Here is a 21,948-nt window from a genome sequence, read left to right as displayed (position 1 = left end):
TAAATTCAACATAAGAGATTACCCTCACATATAAATACTTATTTTTGTTCGAGATCAAATCCCAAACACCCTATTTATTCATTTCAAGAGGAATTCTAGCCGGACAGGACAAACAAAAAGAATTTGGTTTGAAGAGTAACACCCAACATTTTCTCAAATCCCAACATCCCCCAGCTCCGGTACAACGAGACTCGCACCAAGCATTGACCTTCTTGGTATTCCCCCTCATCCTGGTTTCTCCTTCTGATTTTGATTCGAAATCCAGAATCTATGTTTGTTCTATTCTAATATCTATGTCTTCTTTTTCCTGCTTTCAAACCTAAAATAAAATCCTTTATTTTCATGTCTTATTCTTATTATTCATGCACGCAACATGTTTGTTAAATTGAAAAGCCTAGTCCTACCAATGCAATCCCTCAAGTTGTTACGCTCTCTTCCTTTCAGTTCTAACTCACTTCGTTCTTTTCTATGTTCATTTTCTTCTTTATCAACCCCAATTAGCCAATCTTCAAACCAAGAAACCACTTTTCTGTTTAACCTCCTTAATTCCAATTCCAAATTACATAAATCTGAATCCATCTATGTATCTAAACTTGTTTCAGGAATCACTTCCCCTGAAAAGCCCTTATCTGTAATCAACTTTTTCAAACAAATTGGATTTTCTCAAACTCAGATTCACTCCATCATTCGTCAGAGAACTCAAGTACTCTTTTCAAAGGTTGATAAAACTCTTAAACCTAAAGTTGAACTCTTTCAACAATTGGGTTTTCAGGGTTCTCAATTAGGTCTTTTTCTTTCTAAGAATCCAAACATTTTGATTGCTAGTTTGAACAAAACATTGGTCCCCTCTGTGGAAGTTATTAAGAAGTTTGTTCGGAATGAGAAAGATCTTAATTGTGTTTTGTATAAATGTGGCTGGATAATCCCGCATTACCGATTATTTGTTGCCAACATTGCTTACTTAAAGAGTTGTGGCATTGTTGGGAATCAGGTTTTGATTATACTCAAATGTTACTCAAGACTTTTGATTGAACCACAATCTCGTATTAGAAACTATGTTTCCCAAGCTGAAGACTTGGGTTTCCCTCAAAATTCAAGAATGTTGGTTCATGCACTTAATACGTTATATTGTTTGAGCCTCTGTTGTCAATAGCGGTCTAACGCGGCGCGATCGCGGCGCGGAGCGGCTGAAAACAGCCTAGCGCGTCAGAACGCGACCGAGTCGCACGTTAGGCAAAAGCGGAACAAAAGCGGGTCAACGCGGGCAAAAAGCGGGTCAACGCGGGCAAAAAGCGGGTCAACAAAAAAATCTCATCAGAAACCACAAAATCTCATCTCTGTTCTCTGTTAATCATCCTTTTTTTTACAGTCAAAATGAAGAAGAAAGGGAAGAAGTGAAAGATTGATTAGAGATCTAGGAATTAATATGATCAAGATGAAGACGATCTAGAGATCTAGGAATTAATATGATCAAGATGAAGTCTAAATGTGAATGCAAAATAAAATTTTCTCATCTATATTAATACTAAATATATTTTTTTCATACTTTTTTAGTCCTTAATTAATAATATAATATTTAGTTTTAGTGTCCGCGTCATGTAAAAGCGCCCGCGTCGCGCCCGCTTACCGCGCCGCGTCAATTTTTGGGGTGGCCGCGCCGCGCCGCGTTTCCGCTTTGACAACTATGGTTTGAGCCATAAAACATTTAAAAACAAGCTTGATTTTATTCAGCGTTTTGGGTTTTCTAAAGATGAGAGCTTGCAAATGTTCAAAAAGGCTCCAGTTTTGCTTCGGGTATCAGAGAAGAAATTAAAGGTTGGAATTGAGTTCTTCTTACATACGGTTATGCTGCCAAAGTCAGCATTGGTAAATCGGCCTATGATTTTGATGTACAGCATGGAGGATCGAGTATTTCCTCGATTTAGAGTTTTTCAGCTTTTGAAATCACAAAATCTATGTAAGAAGGTTCCAAGCTTTCTTTACATGTTATGTTTATCTGAGGACATGTTCTTGCACAAGTTTATACCAAAGTTTAAAGAAAATGCAGAGGCATTATTGATAGCTTACAAGGGACATCGTCTAGAAGCATAATGATCTCTTGATGCTCTAATTTGCACTCTTCTCTACATGAAGCTTTAGGAAATTTGAGGGATCACAACTTTGATGGTGCTTATGGTTTACCTCCTTTCCAATTGTTATGAGGTATAAATTTTGATGGTAACAATTCCTTCCTACCTAGCTATCTTCTATATGCTTTAAAAAAAAATCACTTATTTTAGCAACAAAAACATGTAGGAGGTGCATTTTAGAGTTTAGACTCTACTTAACTCACCATTTTCTAATCGCCTTATCCACAAAAGCCCATCATAAGTATTTTTGAGTAGCACTCGTCGTTTTTTTTTTCATTTACGGCCCAAGCATACTCATTGCATTTCCTTCACAATAATTTTGGCAATACAGGGCGGACCATTATAAAAATAATGGTGACTAGTGTATAAACAAGATGCTTTTGCTAACTCATGACCCACTCGATTAGCTTGTCTCCTAATAATACTTACCCCCGAAGTTATTATTGATATTCATAATTTGTCTACATGACATAATTAAACTACCAAACTTTGTTTTGTTGCATCTCCAATTTGACAGACTTTGCACCACTTGTAAACAATTTGTTTCTATGAGCACATGTCAACTGTTTAGAGTTTAAAGCCATTAACATGTGTGCTGCTTTAGCGTCCTTTGGCTATGTTGTGCCTTGTTGGTGTACTGTGAATGCTTGGACGAAATCTCCTTTGTCATCCCGCTTAATAGCACTAATTCCATAATAGTTCTGGTTGACAAACAGTGCAGCGTCTATTTTGCATTTTACAAAACTTGGTTTTGGTTTTGCCATCTACAATTTTCCTCCTGCCGCATGCTTTACAAACACATGTTTATGGACACTGCACATCCCTTTGATTCAAAAGCCCGTCATAAGTATTTATGGCTTCTACCAGTCTTGCTATTATCTGTTGAAGCTGCTATGATTTAAATTTTAGTGTATTTTGTTTCATTTGCCAGTGATCCATCTGGTTTGTGAACCATTCTCCTACACTCTCCTTGCATATTTGTATCTAATATGTCTGTCTTTTTCACACAGTTGACAGTTGCATAATAGAACGAAAGGAAGGAAATGGGTACTTGAGTTGAGGTGAGGCATTGAGGGCTGCGGTTGGACAGTGTCGAAAGCTTTCATTAGCAGATTTTACCCAACTGATGTTTGTTGATTTTTAAATAGTTTTTAAATTGGTTGCCTTCTGTACATTTTTTGTTTATTTTTGGGATAACAGTGCTTTTAAGATGTTGGATGGAGTTTATAAGAGAAGGAAGTGGTGGACGGTGATGACGGTCCCGGCGGACGATGAGAGAGAGAGAACTATGGTGAGTGAGGATGAGATACCAGTGTTGTTGTTGCCTGTTGGAGTGTGAGGTGAGAGACAAAGGCAAGAGACAAAAACGATGTCTGTGATAAAAATAATTAAAAATAATTAAATACATAATATTATGCGGACGGGTTCGGATAACAGTGGGTCCAATACAGCCATCCGGACCGCCCCACACTAAACCAGTAAAATCCGATTTGACCATCCGTCTAACCCGCCAAACCGACCCGGACCGACCGTTTCCTTTTTTTTCATGCGGATTTTGCGGGTTCGGATCGGGTGAGACCCGTTTGTCCACCCCTACCGGGTACAACGAGACTCGCACCAAGCATTGACCTTCTTGGTATTCTCCCTCATCCTGGTTTCTCCTTCTGCTTTTGATTCGAAATCCAGAATCTATGTTTGTTCTATTCTAATATCTATATCTTCTTTTTCCTGCTTTCAAACCTAAAATAAAATCCTTTATTTTCATGTCTTATTCTTATTATTCATGCCCGCAACATGTTTGTTAAATTGAAAAGCCTAGTCCTACCAATGCAATCCCTCAAGTTGTTACGTTCTCTTCCTTTCAGTTCTAACTCACTTCGTTCTTTTCTATGTTCATTTTCTTCTTTATCAACCCCAATTAACCAATCTTCAAACCAAGAAACCACTTTTCTGTTTAACCTCCTTAATTCCAATTCCAGATTACATAAATCTGAATCTATCTATGTATCTAAACTTGTTTCAGGAATCACTTCCCCTGAAAAGCCCTTATCTGTAATCAACTTTTTCAAACAAATTGGATTTTCTCAAACTCAGATACACTCCATCCTTTGTCAGAGAACTCAAATACTCTTTTCAAATGTTCATAAAACCCTTAAACCTAAAGTTGAATTCTTTCAACAATTGGGTTTTCAGGGTTCTCAATTAGGTCTTTTTCTTTCTAAGAATCCAACCATTTTGTCTGCTAGTTTGAACAAAACATTGGTCCCATCTGTGGAAGCTATTAAGAAAATTGTAGGGAATGAGAAAGATCTTATTCAAGTTTTGAGCTACTGTGGCTGGGTACTACCAGTGTACCAAACATTTGTTGCCAACATTGCTTTCTTAGAGAGTTGTGGCATTGTTGGGGATCAGGTTTTGATTTTAATCAAACATTCAAGACTTTTGACTGCACCACAATCTCGTATTAGAAACTATGTTTTGCAAGCTGAAAAATTGGGTTTCCATCAAAATTCAAGAATGCTTGTTCATGGGCTTCATACATTATGTTGTTTGAGCCATAAAACATTTAGGAAAAAGCTTGATTTCATTCAGCGTTTTGGGTTTTCTAAAGATGAGAGCTTGCAAATGTTCAAAAAGGTTCCAAATTTGCTTAGGGTATCAGAGAAGAAGTTAAAGGTTGGAATTGAGTTCTTCTTAGATACAGTTATGCTGCCAAAGTCAGCATTGGTTAATCGGCCTCTGATTTTGATGTATAGCATGGAGGATCGAGTGTTTCCCCGATTTAGAGTTTTTCAGCTTTTGAAATCACAAAATCTATGTAAGAAGGTTCCAAGCTTTCTTTATGTGTTAAATTTATCCGAGGACACATTCTTGGACAAGTTTATACCAAAGTTTAAAGAAAATGCAGAGGCATTATTGATAGCTTACAAAGGGGCGTTGTCTATAACCGCAATGATCTCTTGACGCTCTATTTTGCACTTTTCTTTCCACGAAGCTTTAGGCAATTTGGGGATTACAACTTTGTTGGTGCTCATGGTTTACCTTCTTTCCAATTGCTATGAGATATAGATTTTGATGGTAATAGTTCTTTCCTACCTATCTATCTTCTATATATGTTCTGTGCATCCGAGTTTTCAACCAATAAGCAGTTATCAAATCTATTTCAGAAAGAAAGTTTACTTGTTTTAGAAGTAAAAACATGTATGAGGTGCATTTTAGAGTTTAGAATCTTTACTTACATCACTATTTTGTTATTGCTCTTTCCCACAAAATGCCATCACAAGTATCTTTCAGTTGTACTCATCTTGTTATTATCTGTTGAAGCTGCTACGATCTAAATTCTATTGCATTATGTTTCATTTGCTAGCAACCCCCTCTAGTTTTTGAGTCTTGCTCTTACACTCTTGTTGCATATTTGAATAATTTGTGGTTATTTTTTTAGCACAGCGGCACAATGGATTATGAAAAGAAGGATGGAGGTGCTTGGGTTTAGATGAGGCATTGAGGCCTGCCATTGGATAGTTTTGAAAGCTTTCTCATTAGAAGATTTTGCTCAATTGATGTTTTTTTTAACTATTTTGAAATTGGTTCCATTGGTGCCTTCTGTACAATGTTTATTTTTCGGATAACACTGTTTTTAAGATGTTGTATGGAGTTTATAAGAGCTGCAATTCTACGTTCACGCTGTGCATATCCGTTTTGTTTTTTTATTGTTGTTTTTATTTTATTTTATATATATATATATATATATTATATACAGCAACAAATTTTATTAAAAAGAAGAAGTACAACTCATTATATTGAGATAAGGGCAAAAAAATATCCAAGAACCTTCTAAGAGGCCAATATCCACTTCTAAGAAGGATATAAGCTAAGAACTACCCAAAGTGATTCAAAGACCACCTTTATGGAGAACAATACACTAGTACTAGCTACTAAATACAATCTATTGCTATGATCAACAAAACAAACACTGCTACTAAAGACAAAGTTTAGTAATTTAGTTTTCTCTAAAAAGCAAAAAGGAGTTCTCAATGCGCAGCAGGTTCAATAGCTCCTGCACTGAAAGTATTCCAGCAGACACAAAGCTGTTGAACCAATAGCTATGAATCAGGTCTCAAAAACTCCAAACCAACCTGGATAACCCGAGAAGGTAGCCCAAATTAGAAAAAATGTTCCCTTAAGCAGCTTGGTTGTGGAGGGTGGTGCCTACAAACACTCGACACTCAAGCCAGTAAGAGAGCAGAGAGTGAGAGGTTTTCATATGGAAAGTCTGCGCACCTTCCATTGTTGTGAAAAATGTTATTTATATAGGACCAGGAAGGAGCCGTTAATGAGGTGAAGAGGACCTTTACACATGATACCCTTCAATGGTATGATTCGGTAGCCATTTGGAGGTGCATTGAAGTTGTCTAGGTGTTATTGATCACGAAAATTCTGTGTACTGAGTTGGGCCTTATCAAGTCGAACCCTTGGATTCAGTTTGAAGCATTTTTTTTTTTTTGAGGGGAAAAAAAATGTTTCAAACTGAATCCAACAAGAAGTAATTTCTAGAGAGAGGTTCTCTGCCTTCTCTCTAGAACTTTCACCCACCCCCTTCCTAACTTAGCCTTTGCTAGGGTTAGCCATCCCTAGCGCCGCTCAGCCTCCGGCTAGGATTTTTTTGTTCTCCTTTGAGAGGAGAGTGTTTCCCCTGTTCACCCCTTCCTCTCTTCATCTTCATGGCCGATCTGCATTTGTTGCAGGACCTCCATCTCTCCTCCCCACCCCAGATCCCCAACTGTGTGTGTTGTGGGCTGCTACCCACCCGAGCTCCGGCGCCGATCCGGCCTCTTCCGGAGCCGCCCCCACCGTGTAGATTTGGTTTTTCTTGTTTAACCTCTGTCATCTTCTTTGCTTTCTTTTAGATTTTGTTTTTTCTTTTTTTAATCCTCTTTAGCTTCCTTGCTTGAATCCCTTTTTATTCTCTGTTGGTTTTTCCTTGCTTGCTTTTAGATCTTTTTTTAATCTCTGTTTTGTTCCCTGCGTGCTTTTAGATATCGTATTTTTTTTCCTCTGTTATCTTTCCTGTTCGATTCTCGTTTTTTAACCTCTGTCTTCTAAATCCAAAAGTTGAACTTTTAACCTCTTATGAAATCATAGGCTTGGTCTTTTCAAGTTATCAATCAAAAGGGGTAATAACCTACTGTCTTTAACTTTTAATAGTATTATGGGAAATTTTTTTTTTCTGCCCCTATAAAAAAAAAATGATATATCTGCCCCTAGTTGAAAATTATTGTTGAAAATGCCCTTGTTCTTCAATTCAAATGGCGAGCATCCCATTTTTTCAACCCTTCTCTGCAAGCTTGCAGGCTTTCTCAGACTTTCTCTGACTTTCTCTGTATGTTTGTAATTTCATTTGGCGAGCATGTATATTTAAGTATTTAATTTTTTTTTGTTCCATGTTCAACATATCAAATGGCGAGCATGCCATTTGTTGTTTTTTTTTTACTATTTTTTTTTGCTTGGCCTTTGAAATGGCGAGCATGCCATTGTTGTTTTTTTTTTACTATTTTTTTTTGCTTGCCCTTTGAAATGGCGAGCAAGGAAAGGCCATTTTAAAAAAAAAAATGCGAACATGTTTTTTGTGCGGTTTTAAATTTTTTTACAATTTTTTTATGAAAAATACCATATTTCTTGAATTTTAAAAAACAACCTAAAATGATTTTTTTTATTAAACATTAAACAAAAATACATTAAGATAATTTCTGCGAATACATTACGAAGAAAGTTAACTACTGGTATTTTTTTATAAAATACATTACGAACAAAATTAACTACTGGTGATTAACAGTTGGACAATTTCTGCGAATATGACCGGTCTTGGAACACAGTCCACATTTTCTCGGTGCTTTTTCCACAACATCCATTTCAGTCAAGATGCGAGTACTGTTTGGACGACCTTTCTTTAATCTTCGCATGGTTGGATCGTGGCAAAGCTTTGGACCTTCATGCGGGGGCCAATAACTTTTGTCTTGGACTACTTTGAACCTTGTGTTATAGATTGCGTATACACTCTCATTTGTAAACACAGCTGGTATAAGGGTTCGATAATCATGACGAAAACTAGAACACGCAGATATAACATGAGAACAAGGCAAATGTAAAGCCTGAAATTTTCCACAATCACACCACCCTGCCTGTAGGTCTACCTTGAATGTTCCCATCGGTCTTCCCTCCCTATAATTGATTGTTTCACGGACAGAGAAAGTATACCTTTGTCTGTCGAATTGATCAACTTGGTGAGTGTTGGACTTAATCACAGATTCTTGAATCTCCTTCATACAATGATCCGTGAATGGATCACCGGAACCTACCCTTGCATACGCCTTTTGTGCTCTATTGGCAAATAGACACGCCAACCTATAGTAGGTTGATTGGACAAGAGCTGTGATAGGGAGGTTGCGAACTCCCTTATAAATGTTGTTCCATGACTCGACAATATTAGTTGTCATATGACCCCATCGTCGACCCCCGTCATGTGCCTGAGTCCATTTTTCTTTGGGTATATTGTCGAGCCAAGCTAATGCCTCTTTGTTTGCCTCTCGAATTTCATTACGATAGTATTCGAACAAGGGTATGTTCATGGCATGCCCTGCATTGTTTGAAAGAAAATATTCAAATATATTAAGTAATTAATATCATATGAAATGCTAAAAAATAAAAATGTTTCATGTTTGTACCCATATTTGAAACTTTATCCTTAAGTTCTCGATCCTTGATCGCCCTGACAAAATTCTGTTGGATGTGCCGAATGCAGAACACATGAGTTGATCCACTCCCGTGCCAGCCATTTTCTGGGTTATTGAATGCGCTTTTTATAGATTCATGTCTATCAGAGATCACACAAACATCCCGTCCTGGTGTGACGTGGTTTCTTAAATTTCTTAAAAAAAAAACCCATCCCTCCTTTGGCTCAGTATTATTTCCTGATAAGACGGGCAACTTAGTACACATAAAATGGTTGGCAATGTTAGAGAAGGAACCCATTGAGATTGGAACTTATAGTTGGGGTTCGGCATGTTTATCGTGTCTATACAGAGGAATGTGTGACGCTGCATATAAAGGGGTGCATGATATAATGGGATGCACAATATTAATACAAGCATGGGCTTATTCGAGAATTACGTGCATGGCACCTAAGCCAAAGAGTAATATACCAGATATGTTCCCTCTCTTTAACAGGCATGTACAATATTTTTTTTAATTTTTTTTAAAACACAAGGGTGCTTATATTTTTTATGTTACTAATTATTAAATATTTTTCAAACTTTATCAGATGGTGTGATACTGGGATGGAATACGAAGAGGCAGGCCAACACAATCTTATCACTTATCGGTGGAGGATTGATATGATGACAGACGATGAAGTAATTTATCATCAAAATAAGTTTTTTTATTTTTTATTCAAAATATAAAAACTAACACACATTTTATATTTTTTTCAGTTCATTTGGAGACCGTATCTCAATTTTCAAACTCCCACACCAGAAGAAAGTGAAGTATGGTCTGCAACCACCTATATTATCTGCTTTCACGTTGTAGAGATGCACCAAGCAGATAGGGTGAAACTACAATTCGGCTTCCCTCAAAACCAACCAGACGTTCCACGTAATTTGAAGGGTTACCATGATATCACTATGAAGATCTTAGGAAAGGTATCCTTGTCAACCAAATTTCAACAAGAAATTGCTACGTGGCACCAACGTCGTCAGCTAGTATTGACCGGGGTCCCCTTTTCCCATGAAGTGCGACCAAATCGTCACTATATACGTTGGTATTGGGGATTTTTTGGAAACAATTTGTTTGTCTCTAGAGCTTCGCTATTGGGAGACCCAAGGGCACGTCTAAGGGTCATTCCACAAAACCAACCAGATTACCCACCCACACCACAACCCAACACACAAAACCAGACACACCCCGTACACACACCACAACCAAACCACACCTATTACACCCCACAACCCAACACATTTAACCAATTTCAAAACACTTTCCAATACACACCACCCATGTATCCATCATTTCAAAATTCTCCCATTCAATTTGGGAGCTACCCCGAATCTAGCCACCATAGCCAACATTCCCATCATTCATTCACTCTCCAGGCAGAATCTAGCCACCGCTTTCACCAACCATCACCCAATGAAAGCTTTAACCTACCACCACCATACATGCAATCCTCCTTTCCAGAATCATCCCAACAAACACAATGGTCTCGACCACCAATATTCACAACGACACAGATGGACAATGATGCGATGAACAGTCTGTGGGCACTTCGTCGTAATGAACCTCAGAGTGAGGAAGATGAAGAGGTAGTAGTAGAAGAAGAAGAGGTAGAAGTAGAAGAAGAATATGAAGACGTAGTACAACAAGAAAAGGATGTTGTATTAACAGAAGAAGAGGAGGATGATGAGGATGAGGATGATGATGATGAGGACGAGGAGGAGGAGCCACAACTACAAATAGCGCCACCCGGTCGACCTCAACGAAAAATCAAACCTGTTGGATGTGGTACTCATGGGCACAAAATTAGGAGAAGATAAATGTAATAGATGTTTAGGTTTGTAACAATGTTTTATTTTAATGTATTTTTGTTTAATATTTAATAAAAAAAATCATTTTAGGTTGTTTTTTAAAATTCAAGAAATATGGTATTTTTCATAAAAAAAATTTAAAACCGCAAAAAAAACATGTTCGCATTTTTTTTTAAAAAAATAGCCTTTCCTTGCTCGCCATTTCAAAGGGCAAGCAAAAAAAAATACTAAAAAAAAACCAAATAGTATGCTCGCCATTTCACATGGCATGCAAAAAAAAATCTAAAAAAAAAAAAACAAATATTATGCTCGCCATTTCACATGGCAAACAAAAAAAAATAGTAAAAAAAAAGCAACAAATGGCATGCTCGCCATTTGATATGTTGAACATGGAACAAAAAAAAATTAAATACTTAAATATACATGCTCGCCAAATGAAATTACAAACATACAGAGAAAGTCAGAGAGAGTCTGAGAAAGCCTGCAAGCTTGCAGAGAAGGGTTGAAAAAATGGGATGCTCGCCATTTGAATTGAAGAACAAGGGCATTTTCAACAATAATTTTCAACTAGGGGCAGATATATCATTTTTTTTTTATAGGGGCAGAAAAAAAAAAATTTCCGTATTATGGGTTATTGCTTTGAGTTTGTGATTTTAGCAGGTAAGAAGGGTTTATCAGTACACCACTTTTTCTCTCCTTGGGCACAACCTGCATAGGATCTGTGGTCGTTAACATGATCTCAAGCTTACCGTCGAAGTAGCTCTGGTCTACCAACAACGGGGTCTGCTGTCCAGAGATATGCTGTTTCCAATTTTGTATTGTAACACTTTTGGGTTGTGATAGTAGCATGGTTGGAAATTTTCTTTTCTAGGGTTAATTTTAGCTTTGTTTATTGTTAGGTTCTGTTGTTGTGTTTCTCGTCGTTCATAGCTTGCCAAATTTACCGTGATTCCGTAGATGTGTAAGTCAGGAGCAAATCCCATACTTTAGAGTTTTATCTGGTTGATTTTGCAAGATTCTGTACTTTACCCCAATAGTGGGTAGTGATCTGCACATGGTGTAATTTGTGCTGTTGCAGCTTATTAAATGAATGAATTATATTTTCGACCAAAAAAAAACTGAATCCAACAAGGAAAAAGTTTAATGAAAAAATGCCACGCCAAATCATTATATATACTAGCGAAAAGTCTGGCACTCCGTGCCTGTATTTCTGCTCTTTTTATTGCGCTAACGTTTGAAAATTATGAACGTATTTTTTTTATGAAATTTTGGTTTTGATTAAAAGTAAAATATAAATGTTTGTTGCGTTTTTTAATGACACGAACAATAATCTTTATTATAGAAAATTCTTTCAAAAAAAAACTTTATTATAGAAAATATTGTTTAAGGGTATAACTGAGATAATGAAAAAATTAGTATAAATATATTCATCTAGTTTGTTATATTTTTTAAATGATAAAGGAAAAAAAACAAATATACATATATTCATATCGTGTTTGTTACATTTGTTATAATATTTAAATTTATTCTTATTTATTTGTTACATGTGTTATTTGTATCGACAATTAAGGGTATTTTTGAAAAGAAAAATCCGACTGAAAGAGTAGTTTTCTTTATATTTTTGGCATCCTAGTGTTGTCTATGTGGCAACTTCTGTTTGTCCAGGCAACAAAATTTGACGCCAGGGACCAATTGTAGTAACGGTGTAAAAATGTGGGGATTTTAAAAACATTTTTTTAAAATATAAGGACTATTTTTCAAAATCGAGCAAAATGTAAGGGCCAATAACATATTTAACCCTTAATTATTTCAAAGTTTTGATTCTTAAATCAAATAAAAAATATTAAATTGTAAATATAATAGTTTGATTCTTAAATCAAATAAAAAATATTAAATTGTAAATATAATAGTACGTAAAATTAAAAATGAAAAAGCCACGTTAAAAATGTGTGTCCCTTATACATTACTAGAATAAAAGAAAAAATTTTGATTGAATGAAATAAATGAATTTTATTTTTTTGATTTATTAATGGTGTGAAAAGAAAAAAAAAGGAAGATTTCAACATTCAGTTACATTCCTTCCCTCAAAAAAAAAAAAAAAAATATTCAGTTACATTCCCGCGGATAAATAACGAACAACCCTTTACGGTTGGATCTTAAGTTTTGAAGAAGTTCGGGTTTCCATATTTATTTATTTTTATCATTAAATAAATATTTGTTTATACTAAAAATAACAATAAAATAAAACTGAATTAGATTTAGATGATTCTGGAACTATCATGAAATTCATAACAGCTTTGAATTTCAGAACTCTCCAGACACACACACCTTTTGCTCCTTTTATATATACACACGCTCGTGTATTAAATCATAATTCAACAACAAATAAATTTGTTCAACAATTGCATAATTATAAGCACTTTTTGATTCGATTCACATAAAAGCTCTTCAATTGTGTTCATTCATCAATGGAAGAGGATTTCGAGTTTCCAACAGCCGGAGACATGGAAATGCCAGAGGCAGAGGAAGAGGAGGTGATGAGTCCGATCCAGAAGGTTGGTGAGGAGAAGGAGATCGGTAAGAATGGTTTGAAGAAGAAGCTTGTTAAGGAAGGTGAAGGGTGGGAAACTCCTGATAATGGAGATCAAGTTGAAGGTAATTAATAATCAATCAAATTCAAATCACACATTTTTTCACATCTTTCTGTTATGAAATTGAATTGGTTAGTAATGTAATAATGTGATTTTGATTGTGTCTTTTTGTAGTTCATTACACTGGAACTTTGCTTGATGGAACCAAATTTGACTCGAGCCGTGATAGGGGTACCACTTTCAAGTTTAAGCTTGGTCAAGGTAATATTTAACTTTCTGTTTTCCTCTTGTAAATTTTGTCGAGGCATAAAATGATGAATATTCGATGTTTTTAATCATGTTGTTGTGTATGAGGAGGAAATGAATTATATTTTATTTACACAATTGTGATTTTTGTATATTGTATTGTTTAAGTTATCGGACAAACACTTTAGATTGAAGATATGTCTAGGTGATTGACAGCGGCGAAGCTCACAAAAAATTTATGCAGGGGTCAACTATAAACAATTTTTTTTTTGAAAACAAACATATTAAATTTAAGGATAAAATATATTTTTAGTCCCATATATTATAATTTTTTAGGTTTGATCCTTAAAAAAATTATTGAATTTTTGTCTCAGTTTTTTAAAATTTTACAAAAAAAAGTGTTTTTAGTCTTGAATTTAATCTCTAACAAAAAATTAAGGAATAAAATTAACAAATCTTATAAACTTAACATAAAAATCGCTATTTTAAAATGTTGGGCAAAATGCATTTGAAAAACCCAATTTCATCAATAATTGTCTGTTTAATAATAGATTAATAATGTATTTTCAAATGTAAATAAATAAGTTATTTGCAAGAAACTCATTGTCCATTTAATTTGTCTATGACTATTGTCTTGATAATTTTTATTGTTGAAAAGGGTTTCTCTATTGTTGTTATTGAGATCGAAAGTATCAAACCAATACAAATAAATCTATCAATCTTGTAGTAGTTTTTTTACTTTATTATTTATGCTAATTTTTGCAACTAAACTTATTTGGGGTAGCTCAATGTTTATTATTTGGGGTAGCCGGATATAAATACATACCGATTAATTAAGAATAATATTTTTTTTGGGTAGCCTACCCCTCCCATATGAAGGGCTACGCCCCTGGTGATTGATATGTGTGTTACAATTATTTTCATTGTCAGTGTTTTATCGTGTCCAACATCCGTGTCTGTGTTTCATAGAACTTCATCCGAAGACTGAGATCTCTTAGGACTTTACTTCATCAATGAACTGCAGTTAATTTGTTATTGTTTTTGTCAATGCAGGGCAAGTGATCAAAGGGTGGGATGAAGGAATCAAAACCATGAAAAAGGGTGAAAACGCCATTTTCACCATACCCCCAGAATTGGCTTATGGAGAGTCTGGGTCACCTCCTACTATTCCCCCGAACGCAACTCTTCAATTTGATGTGGAGTTGCTGTCTTGGACAAGTGTCAAGGACATTACCAAGGATGGTGGAATATTGAAAAACATAATAACTGAAGGGGAGAAATGGGACAATCCTAAGGACCTTGATGAAGTATTTGGTACACAACTGAACCTATTATCCTTCTTGAGATAAGAGATTCACCTATGTGGTAGTAACGTTGATCATTATTATCTCACACTTTATGTGCTTTTATCCTTTCTGCAGTTAAGTATGAAGCTCGTCTCGAAGATGGAACAATCGTTTCAAAATCTGATGGGGTTGAGTTCACTGTTGAAGAGGGTTAGTTTCATACTTCTTTCAATTTTATCTTGGGTGTATCGGTTGTGTTCTGATTGCAGGTAATTGACTATGATGAATATTTCTTTGATACAGGTTTTTTCTGTCCTGCTTTGGCCAAGGCTGTGAAAACAATGAAGAAGGGAGAGAAAGTTCTCTTGAATGTTAAGCCAGAATGTGAGTCAAATTTCTGTTATCATTAGAATTATGTAAATACATATTTTCCTTGTATAAGTTTATTGACTTTTTTAAGTTCTGCAGATGCATTTGGTGAGAGTGGAAAACCTTCATCAGGAAATGATGGTGCCGTACCTCCAAATGCTTCGCTTCAAATAGATCTCGAGTTAGTCTCATGGAAGACTGTATCTGACATTACTAAGGATAGGAAGGTCCTTAAGAAGACCTTGAACGAAGGAGAGGGATATGAACGACCAAATGATGGAGCTGTGGTTCAGGGTACAATTTTGCTGATATAGACTTTTCAAAAATTTTGTGCTTTCTTTGTTTCCTTGTAATTATATACTGGATTGTAGTATTGAATAGACGAATTATTTCCATTGATTCAGTGAAACTTACCGGGAAGCTGCAAGATGGGACTGTCTTCCTTAAGAAAGGTCATGATGATGATCAGCCATTTGAGTTCAGAATTGATGAAGGTACTTTAAAGTTTAAACATTGGTTTTAAGTTTTAGCTTATACTCTTAAACAGGTTACTAGAGTAAACTCTTCCTTTACAAAATAATCCTAATTTGTATCTTCCATGCGCCGTGTAGAGCAAGTAATCGATGGGCTTGATAGAGCCGTGAAGAGCATGAAGAAAGGGGAAATTGCATTGGTGATTATTCAACCTGAGTATGCTTTTGGTCCATCTGGGTCCCCTCAGGAATTGACTACTGTTCCTCCCAATTCCACCGTTTACTATGAAGTTGAGCTGCTTTCCTTTGTAAAGGTGAGAAAATTGTGTTTTCATTTTCTTTAGGATTTTTAGTTTTGACCAAGTGAGAAAGATAGAGATATATTGATTGCTAAAATGTTGGATGCAGGAAAAGGAATCATGGGATCTTAATACGCAAGAGAAGATTGAGGCAGCTGGAAAGAAGAAGGAAGAAGGGAATGCATTGTTCAAAGCTGGTAAACATGAAAGAGCATCAAAGAGATATGAGAAGGTACACCTGCCAAAATAATAAAAAGATCCCATGTTACTAAGTAAATTATGGATATGTTATGGTACAGTGTGCTAACTATAACTGATATTTGTGTGTGTGTGTGTGTGTGACAGGCCATAAGGTATATAGAGTATGATTCCTCATTCAGTGATGAGGAGAAACAACAGGCCAAAGCATTGAAAATTTCATGCAATCTTAATGACGCGGCATGTAAGTTGAAACTCAAGGACTACAAACAGGCAGAGAAGTTGTGCACAAAGGTTAGTTTATGTAATTTTCTTTTCTGCTTATTTTTGTTATATTTCTGTAGTTGAATTCAAAGGGAAACAGAGTGAAATCCATTGACTTAAGAGGATTTTGTTTTAATCTGTAGGTGTTAGAGCTTGATAGTAGAAACGTAAAAGCACTATACCGAAGGGCACAAGCATATATTCATCTTGTTGACTTGGATTTGGCTGAAATGGATATTAAGAAAGCCCTTGAAATTGATCCAGATAACCGGTATGCTCTTGGTCTTGTGTATGATCCCCATGGTGTATATCATATATGCATAAACTATGTACCTAATTCTAAAGGGACAATGCATAAACTATGTACCTAATTCTAAAGGGACAAAGCTGAAGAAATTGTCCCAATTCAAAATTTTGTTTGAATTAATATTTGTTTGGTGGATGTTTCCAGGGATGTTAAGATTGAGTACAAAATTTTGAAGGACAAAGTGAGAGAATACAACAAGAAGGATGCACAATTTTATGGAAATATATTTGCCAAAATGAATAAAGTAGAACAAGCAAGAACTGCAGCAGCAAAGCAGGAGTCTGTGCCGATGGCTGTCGATAGTCAAGCTTAAATTAGCAGTTAACAATGTTATGCCTGTCTCTAAATCTTTGCATAATAGCACTAGCATGATATTTGCAATTGTCGAAGGGTCTTGTCTACTCTTGGTCTATAATTGTCCTTTTTCATATCTGTGTGATGTGAATCGTGATGTTAGTCTCCATTGTTGCCTCAAGTCATGTAGACAGATGATAAATAAGAAATGATGTAATCAAGTTTTGAACCTTTTAGTGATCTAATATGTCTCTTTTCTGCCTGAAGTGTTTTTGGATGTCAATTTGTTTACAGTGATTTTTGATTTATTAAAAAACATAATATTGGATCAAACTACATATACACGTTTAACTAAAATTTACTGAAAAACCTAAAATTGGATCGGACTGCATATATATGTTTAACTAATCTTTCCAAACAAGATATAATTTCAGAGTTGTTCATTGTTATACTACCAAATTAGAGCTCAATGACATAATCATGTGTGAGAACAAGGTGTTGCATGGGAGACCGATATATGAATCAGACATTAATTAATTCAGTTGTCAATGCCAGACAACAAATCAACAATGCTAATTCAATCAGCATTCAATTCTTATCAAAGTCGGGTTTAGACGAGTTCTACTCAGTGTTGAAAAATAACATATTAAAATATTTTTTTAAAGTTTCTAATACGATGAAATCATTTCCATGTTAAAAAAAATAGAAATGCTCGTAACACATATTTTAATACACATTTTCCAACATACTTTTTTGATTGGTTAAAATTCTCATGGGTCCCACCAAATCATGTGGGTCCCATATAAATTTGGTGGGGTCAAGAACGAATTGCCATGACGTTCCAATAAAAAAAATGTGTTGAAAAGTGTGTGTTAAAATGTGTTGCTATTATTTTTCTAAAAAAATATATATACTTATTTTTACGCAAAAATTTAAAATATATTTAGAAAGCCACTCATTGTATTATAACATAAAGTCAGGTCTAGAATCAATTGTATTTCTCATATAACATTGATAATATAATAAAGTCGGGTCTAGAATCATATCAATAACGAACATGGAATCCATTCTTTGTCACGACAAGAAACTAAAAAATAATTTTATTTTGATATGATTTTTAAAAAATAACAATAACAATAATCAATAAATGTTTAAAATTATAATTTAAAAAATAGGAATGATCAAAACATTATTTCAAGACATTTAAAAAATTGTGAATTACATTCCTTTCATTAATTGCATATCATTACTTTGAATGATGATTTTTTTAAACTCTAAATTGCAAAAAAAACCTTTTTTTTTTGAGCAGAATTGCAAAAAAAAAAAAAAAAAAACCTATTTCATAAAATGTTTAATTATTTTCTTGAATAAAATCGAATTGATCAACAAAAGAAATAAATTTGTTATTGAAAAAAACAAATTGAGTTGATCAAAATAATAATTAGAGCTAACAATATAATTAATTTGCAAAAATAAGTTCAATAATAATAATAATAATAATAATAATAATAATAATAATAATAATAATAATAATTTTTCGAATAAAGTTAAAAAAATCATATAAATTTTTGTTGATATTAAACTTAGAATGATAATAACATATAATTTAATTTATTTATAATTTTGAAATTTATATTAAATTAATTAAAATTATTTTATTCAAAATTATCACATTTAATTGAACATTATAGCATTTCCAATTCCTTCAACAAATTTAATATTTGAAGGAAAACATAAACATTTCAAAAATCAATAAAAAATATTTTATTATAGTTTAGGCGTCCTATTTTTTCTCAAAGGATTTTGGTCCTATAGTTTTAATTTTTCTAATTTTGGTCCCTCTAATTTTGAAATTTCTAAAATTGAACCTACCACCCAAAATAATGACGTGGTAAGTAGCTGACATAGAATATATTCATTGTATTGTACCAAAAAAAAAAAAAAAAAGAATATATTCATTGTATATGTGGAGGCCAAATCGCTTTTTTTTATAATTATTTTGTTACTTTAAATAAACAACAGCGCAAGATTATCTCATGTAGGAAGTTTATTTTTCAATAACCTTCATATAAGGAGAGAATTTCGCCACAATAATTAGTCTGGAGTTATGCTATATGGTACGAAACAATTTGTCGTGCATGCCACACGAAGCACACTTAACTTTACAAACTCTTTGCTTATGGACTTGTTTTATTATTTTAATATTAATCATAGCAAATACTTCTTACTAGTGTGGAGACCCGTGCCATGCACGGGCTAGAATTTCGTCATACTTGAAAGAGAGAGAATCTTGTGATGTATCAAGTGTCGGTCACAATCCAACATTGAATATAAGAATTGAAGTTTAACAACATATAAGTGAGAAAACCCTCACACTTAATGCCTTAAAATATTGGGTAAAGATTTGGGATCATTCGCACTTGTGTGGTTGTTCTCTCTCTCTCCAATGGCTCTATCCACATAAGTGTCGGATCTCTCAAAAGGCTCAATGGTGGTATCATATTATCATGGGCGGTTTCACCGCCCCGCGACCCCGGGCACTCGCCTGGGCTCGATTGGTACTTTCTTTATATATACCACAACCCAATAGTCCATTAACTCACTTAAAAAAAGAAAATTTTGGGCAAAATCTAAAAATTCTCACACGCAAAGAGGTCTCGGAAAAGACATTTACCTTCTAATTTTATTTAGCACACTGATGGCAAGTTTATCTCTCTTATTTTTAAAGGGTTAAGTGTTCAAATTGACCCTGTTATATACACTATGTCTGAAAAATGACCTTGTAAAGTACAAAACATATTCTAGCATTATAACTTGAGTTTCTTCTTATTTTTGACCACCCTGTAATATACGCGTAGTCTAAAAATGTGACATATAGATTGAATTTTTTCCATACATGTTTAGCACGTTAAAATATAGCTTTGCACAAAAAATTAAATTTTTCAACCAGGGACAAATTAATTATGAATTTTTATTCCCCCATAATTATGAATTACTTAAACAATTTATAATTAATTTGTACTTTCTTTATATATGCCACAACTCAATAGCCCATTAATTATGAATTTGACCTGTGAGTATACGCTTACTCGGAACAAAATTTCAATTTTACACGTTTTGGTTGAAAAATCAAAATAAATTTAAACGGCTTCAAAATGATATGAAACTTCATAGATCCTTTTTATGCATTTTTATAGATGTCTCTGCAAATAATGAGCTCAAAATTCGATTTATAGGTCGAGATTTCTGTTGTTTTGTTTTTTGAGTTTTTTTACACTTTAAAAATTCATAATTAATTTGTCGTTTGTCGAAAATTTATAATTTTTTTTGTGTAAAACCATATTTTAATGTTCTTAACACGATATGGCCTCACGATAATTTTTTTATTAAAAAGAATTTGATTGTGATTTTTGTTTTTTTAACTTCATTAAATATTATACGTGGAGAATTATTATGATGCAATGATCATTAAGGAGTTATCATATGTACATTTTTCTTTATAAAATTATACATAAATGCATCAAATAGTTTTTGTTATTAAAAGGAATTTATGTGTGCTATGCTATTAAAAGACATGACCTACTTTAAATATTTTGCAATAAAACCTTTGTAGAAAATTAGTAAAATTGGAATTTGAGAATCACCGGTTATTTCTCAAATTTAATTTTGGTATCATTAAATTTTCATAAAAGTTTTATTGTTATTACTATTTATATAATTATATGATTTTCCCATGTTCTTGATTTTTTTTTTTTAGAATTTTCCAAAATTTTGGCTTTTATATTGAATAATTTTTTTATGACTACTATCAATATTTAAAATTTACAATTTAAACAAACCAATTTTCTATGATGAGTTAGTGCAACTTGATAACAATCAATTTGTTCTCTTAACTTATGTAAGTTAGTGCAACTTGATCTTTTAGTTTTTGTTTGTTGATGCAATTTGACCCCTAAATAGATGGACATGATAGTATATAATTTTCATAAGTTAAGGTACCAGTTCTATTGAGTTGGATAAGTTAAAGGTCCGGAATAATCGGTTTTAAGGGATGAAATTGAACTTTATAATTAAATTAAATGACCCAATTAACCGATTTTAAACATAAGAGACCACATTAAAAGTTTAAAATAAGCGAAGGGATCAAAAAAATATGCTAAAGTTAAGGCTTTTATTTTGAATAGAAAATTGAGGCTTTTCGGCCGCGGCTATTGGAATTCAAAATTTAGAATTTTAACAAAACCAATGCTATTATTTAAAATTTTAACAAAACCGATGCTATTATTAGTGTATATATATTAATATCAAAAAGAGTGGTGACCAGTGAGTTGTAAACATAAATAGTTTCAAATGATAGGGTGCAACATAAACTTACACATGCAAGCTTGTCACACAATACATTGCGTACAAATCATCGTCGAAAACAACCAAACTCTAAGATTAACCAATGGGATTAATCTTAAAAATTGAATAAGTTTTATGAATTGGAGCTACATAAAGAATTTTTTAAAAAAATATTGAAAATTCTATTAAATACGAACGCTGAATTATTTTAAAGAATTTCAAATAATTTGAATCAACGTCAAAATGGTGTGGAGAATTTTTTTTTTTCTTTTTGAGTAAAACATGGTGTGGAGAATGTTGAATGCAGAAACAATATTTGTAGCAAATAAAACAATACTTTTGTACTGATCGAAAAATTTGTGATGAAATTTATTACATTATGTGCAAAAAAGGAAAGAAAAGAAAAACGTAGTAATTAATGTTTTTTTTAAAGAAACGTAGTAATTAATGTTGAAATATTTAAAAATCGTAGAATTAAAACAATTTAATAAATGAATATAGTCTTTAAAAGAGCAGAGTCTTTGACTCAGTTTAGAAACTTGTTTTTGTATAGTATGATGATGTAATTT

At 33.7% G+C, this 21,948-nt stretch overlaps 5 protein-coding genes across 7 annotated transcripts; 4 read left to right on the top strand and 1 right to left on the bottom strand.

Annotated features, from left to right (window-relative positions):
• The first annotated feature begins 373 nt into the window (after positions 1-373).
• LOC146933201 (uncharacterized) lies at positions 374-3,368 on the top strand. The gene is made up of 3 exons (XM_085704947.1): positions 374-1,126; positions 1,684-2,202; positions 3,140-3,368. Exons 1-2 carry the CDS (start codon positions 374-376, stop codon positions 2,089-2,091), a joined length of 1,161 nt encoding a protein of 386 aa, XP_085561073.1. The 3' UTR covers positions 2,092-2,202; positions 3,140-3,368.
• A 137-nt stretch (positions 3,369-3,505) lies between these two features.
• LOC146933200 (uncharacterized) lies at positions 3,506-5,809 on the top strand. Of its 3 annotated transcripts, none has more exons than XR_015007396.1 (2): positions 3,506-5,207; positions 5,577-5,809. XR_015007396.1 is itself a non-coding variant. In XM_085704946.1 (1 exon), the coding sequence occupies exon 1, from the start codon at positions 3,924-3,926 to the stop codon at positions 5,091-5,093; it is 1,170 nt and encodes a 389-aa protein (XP_085561072.1). In that variant the 5' UTR covers positions 3,506-3,923; the 3' UTR covers positions 5,094-5,499. The 3 variants fall into 3 exon arrangements, 1 of the variants encoding a protein (XP_085561072.1); XR_015007395.1 differs by having other exon boundaries at positions 5,572-5,809; XM_085704946.1 differs by lacking the exon at positions 5,577-5,809 and having other exon boundaries at positions 3,506-5,499.
• Positions 5,810-7,351: 1,542 nt separating this feature from the next.
• On the bottom strand, positions 7,352-9,081 carry LOC146933199 (uncharacterized). The gene is made up of 2 exons (XM_085704938.1): positions 8,852-9,081; positions 7,352-8,763 (listed from the first exon to the last, which is right to left on the bottom strand). Exons 1-2 carry the CDS (start codon positions 8,853-8,855, stop codon positions 7,946-7,948), a joined length of 822 nt encoding a protein of 273 aa, XP_085561064.1. The 5' UTR covers positions 8,856-9,081; the 3' UTR covers positions 7,352-7,945.
• A 7-nt stretch (positions 9,082-9,088) lies between these two features.
• On the top strand, positions 9,089-11,157 carry LOC146933198 (uncharacterized). Its single transcript, XM_085704937.1, has 2 exons — positions 9,089-9,538; positions 9,617-11,157. Exons 1-2 carry the CDS (start codon positions 9,410-9,412, stop codon positions 10,715-10,717), a joined length of 1,230 nt encoding a protein of 409 aa, XP_085561063.1. The 5' UTR covers positions 9,089-9,409; the 3' UTR covers positions 10,718-11,157.
• Positions 11,158-13,082: 1,925 nt separating this feature from the next.
• Positions 13,083-17,301, top strand: LOC146933197 (70 kDa peptidyl-prolyl isomerase-like). Its single transcript, XM_085704945.1, has 12 exons — positions 13,083-13,363; positions 13,474-13,560; positions 14,599-14,859; positions 14,967-15,041; positions 15,135-15,215; positions 15,300-15,494; positions 15,605-15,694; positions 15,812-15,987; positions 16,082-16,204; positions 16,318-16,464; positions 16,578-16,705; positions 16,886-17,301. The coding sequence occupies exons 1-12, from the start codon at positions 13,177-13,179 to the stop codon at positions 17,052-17,054; spliced, it is 1,719 nt and encodes a 572-aa protein (XP_085561071.1). The 5' UTR covers positions 13,083-13,176; the 3' UTR covers positions 17,055-17,301.
• Positions 17,302-21,948: the final 4,647 nt, after the last annotated feature.

The sequence above is a fragment of the Medicago sativa genome, chromosome 4 (assembly GCF_051527215.1).
Source record: "Medicago sativa cultivar Bolivia chromosome 4, Bolivia_mono, whole genome shotgun sequence".
NCBI lineage: Eukaryota > Viridiplantae > Streptophyta > Magnoliopsida > Fabales > Fabaceae > Medicago > Medicago sativa.
Note: the sequence above shows the minus strand (reverse complement) of the source record. Positions and strands in the feature narration are given on the sequence as shown.

Bases quoted from the DNA above. Each gene is read 5' to 3' on its own strand.
- LOC146933201 (XM_085704947.1), top strand. From the start codon at position 374: ATGTTTGTTAAATTGAAAAGCCTAGTCCTACCAATGCAATCCCTCAAG. The intron at 1,127-1,683 runs TATTGTTTGAGC...CGCTTTGACAAC, and splicing joins TTCATGCACTTAATACGTTA to TATGGTTTGAGCCATAAAAC.
- LOC146933200 (XM_085704946.1), top strand. From the start codon at position 3,924: ATGTTTGTTAAATTGAAAAGCCTAGTCCTACCAATGCAATCCCTCAAG.
- LOC146933197 (XM_085704945.1), top strand. From the start codon at position 13,177: ATGGAAGAGGATTTCGAGTTTCCAACAGCCGGAGACATGGAAATGCCA. The intron at 15,042-15,134 runs GTTAGTTTCATA...TCTTTGATACAG, and splicing joins TGAGTTCACTGTTGAAGAGG to GTTTTTTCTGTCCTGCTTTG. The intron at 16,205-16,317 runs GTACACCTGCCA...TGTGTGTGACAG, and splicing joins CATCAAAGAGATATGAGAAG to GCCATAAGGTATATAGAGTA.
- LOC146933198 (XM_085704937.1), top strand. From the start codon at position 9,410: ATGTTACTAATTATTAAATATTTTTCAAACTTTATCAGATGGTGTGAT. The intron at 9,539-9,616 runs GTAATTTATCAT...TATTTTTTTCAG, and splicing joins ATATGATGACAGACGATGAA to TTCATTTGGAGACCGTATCT.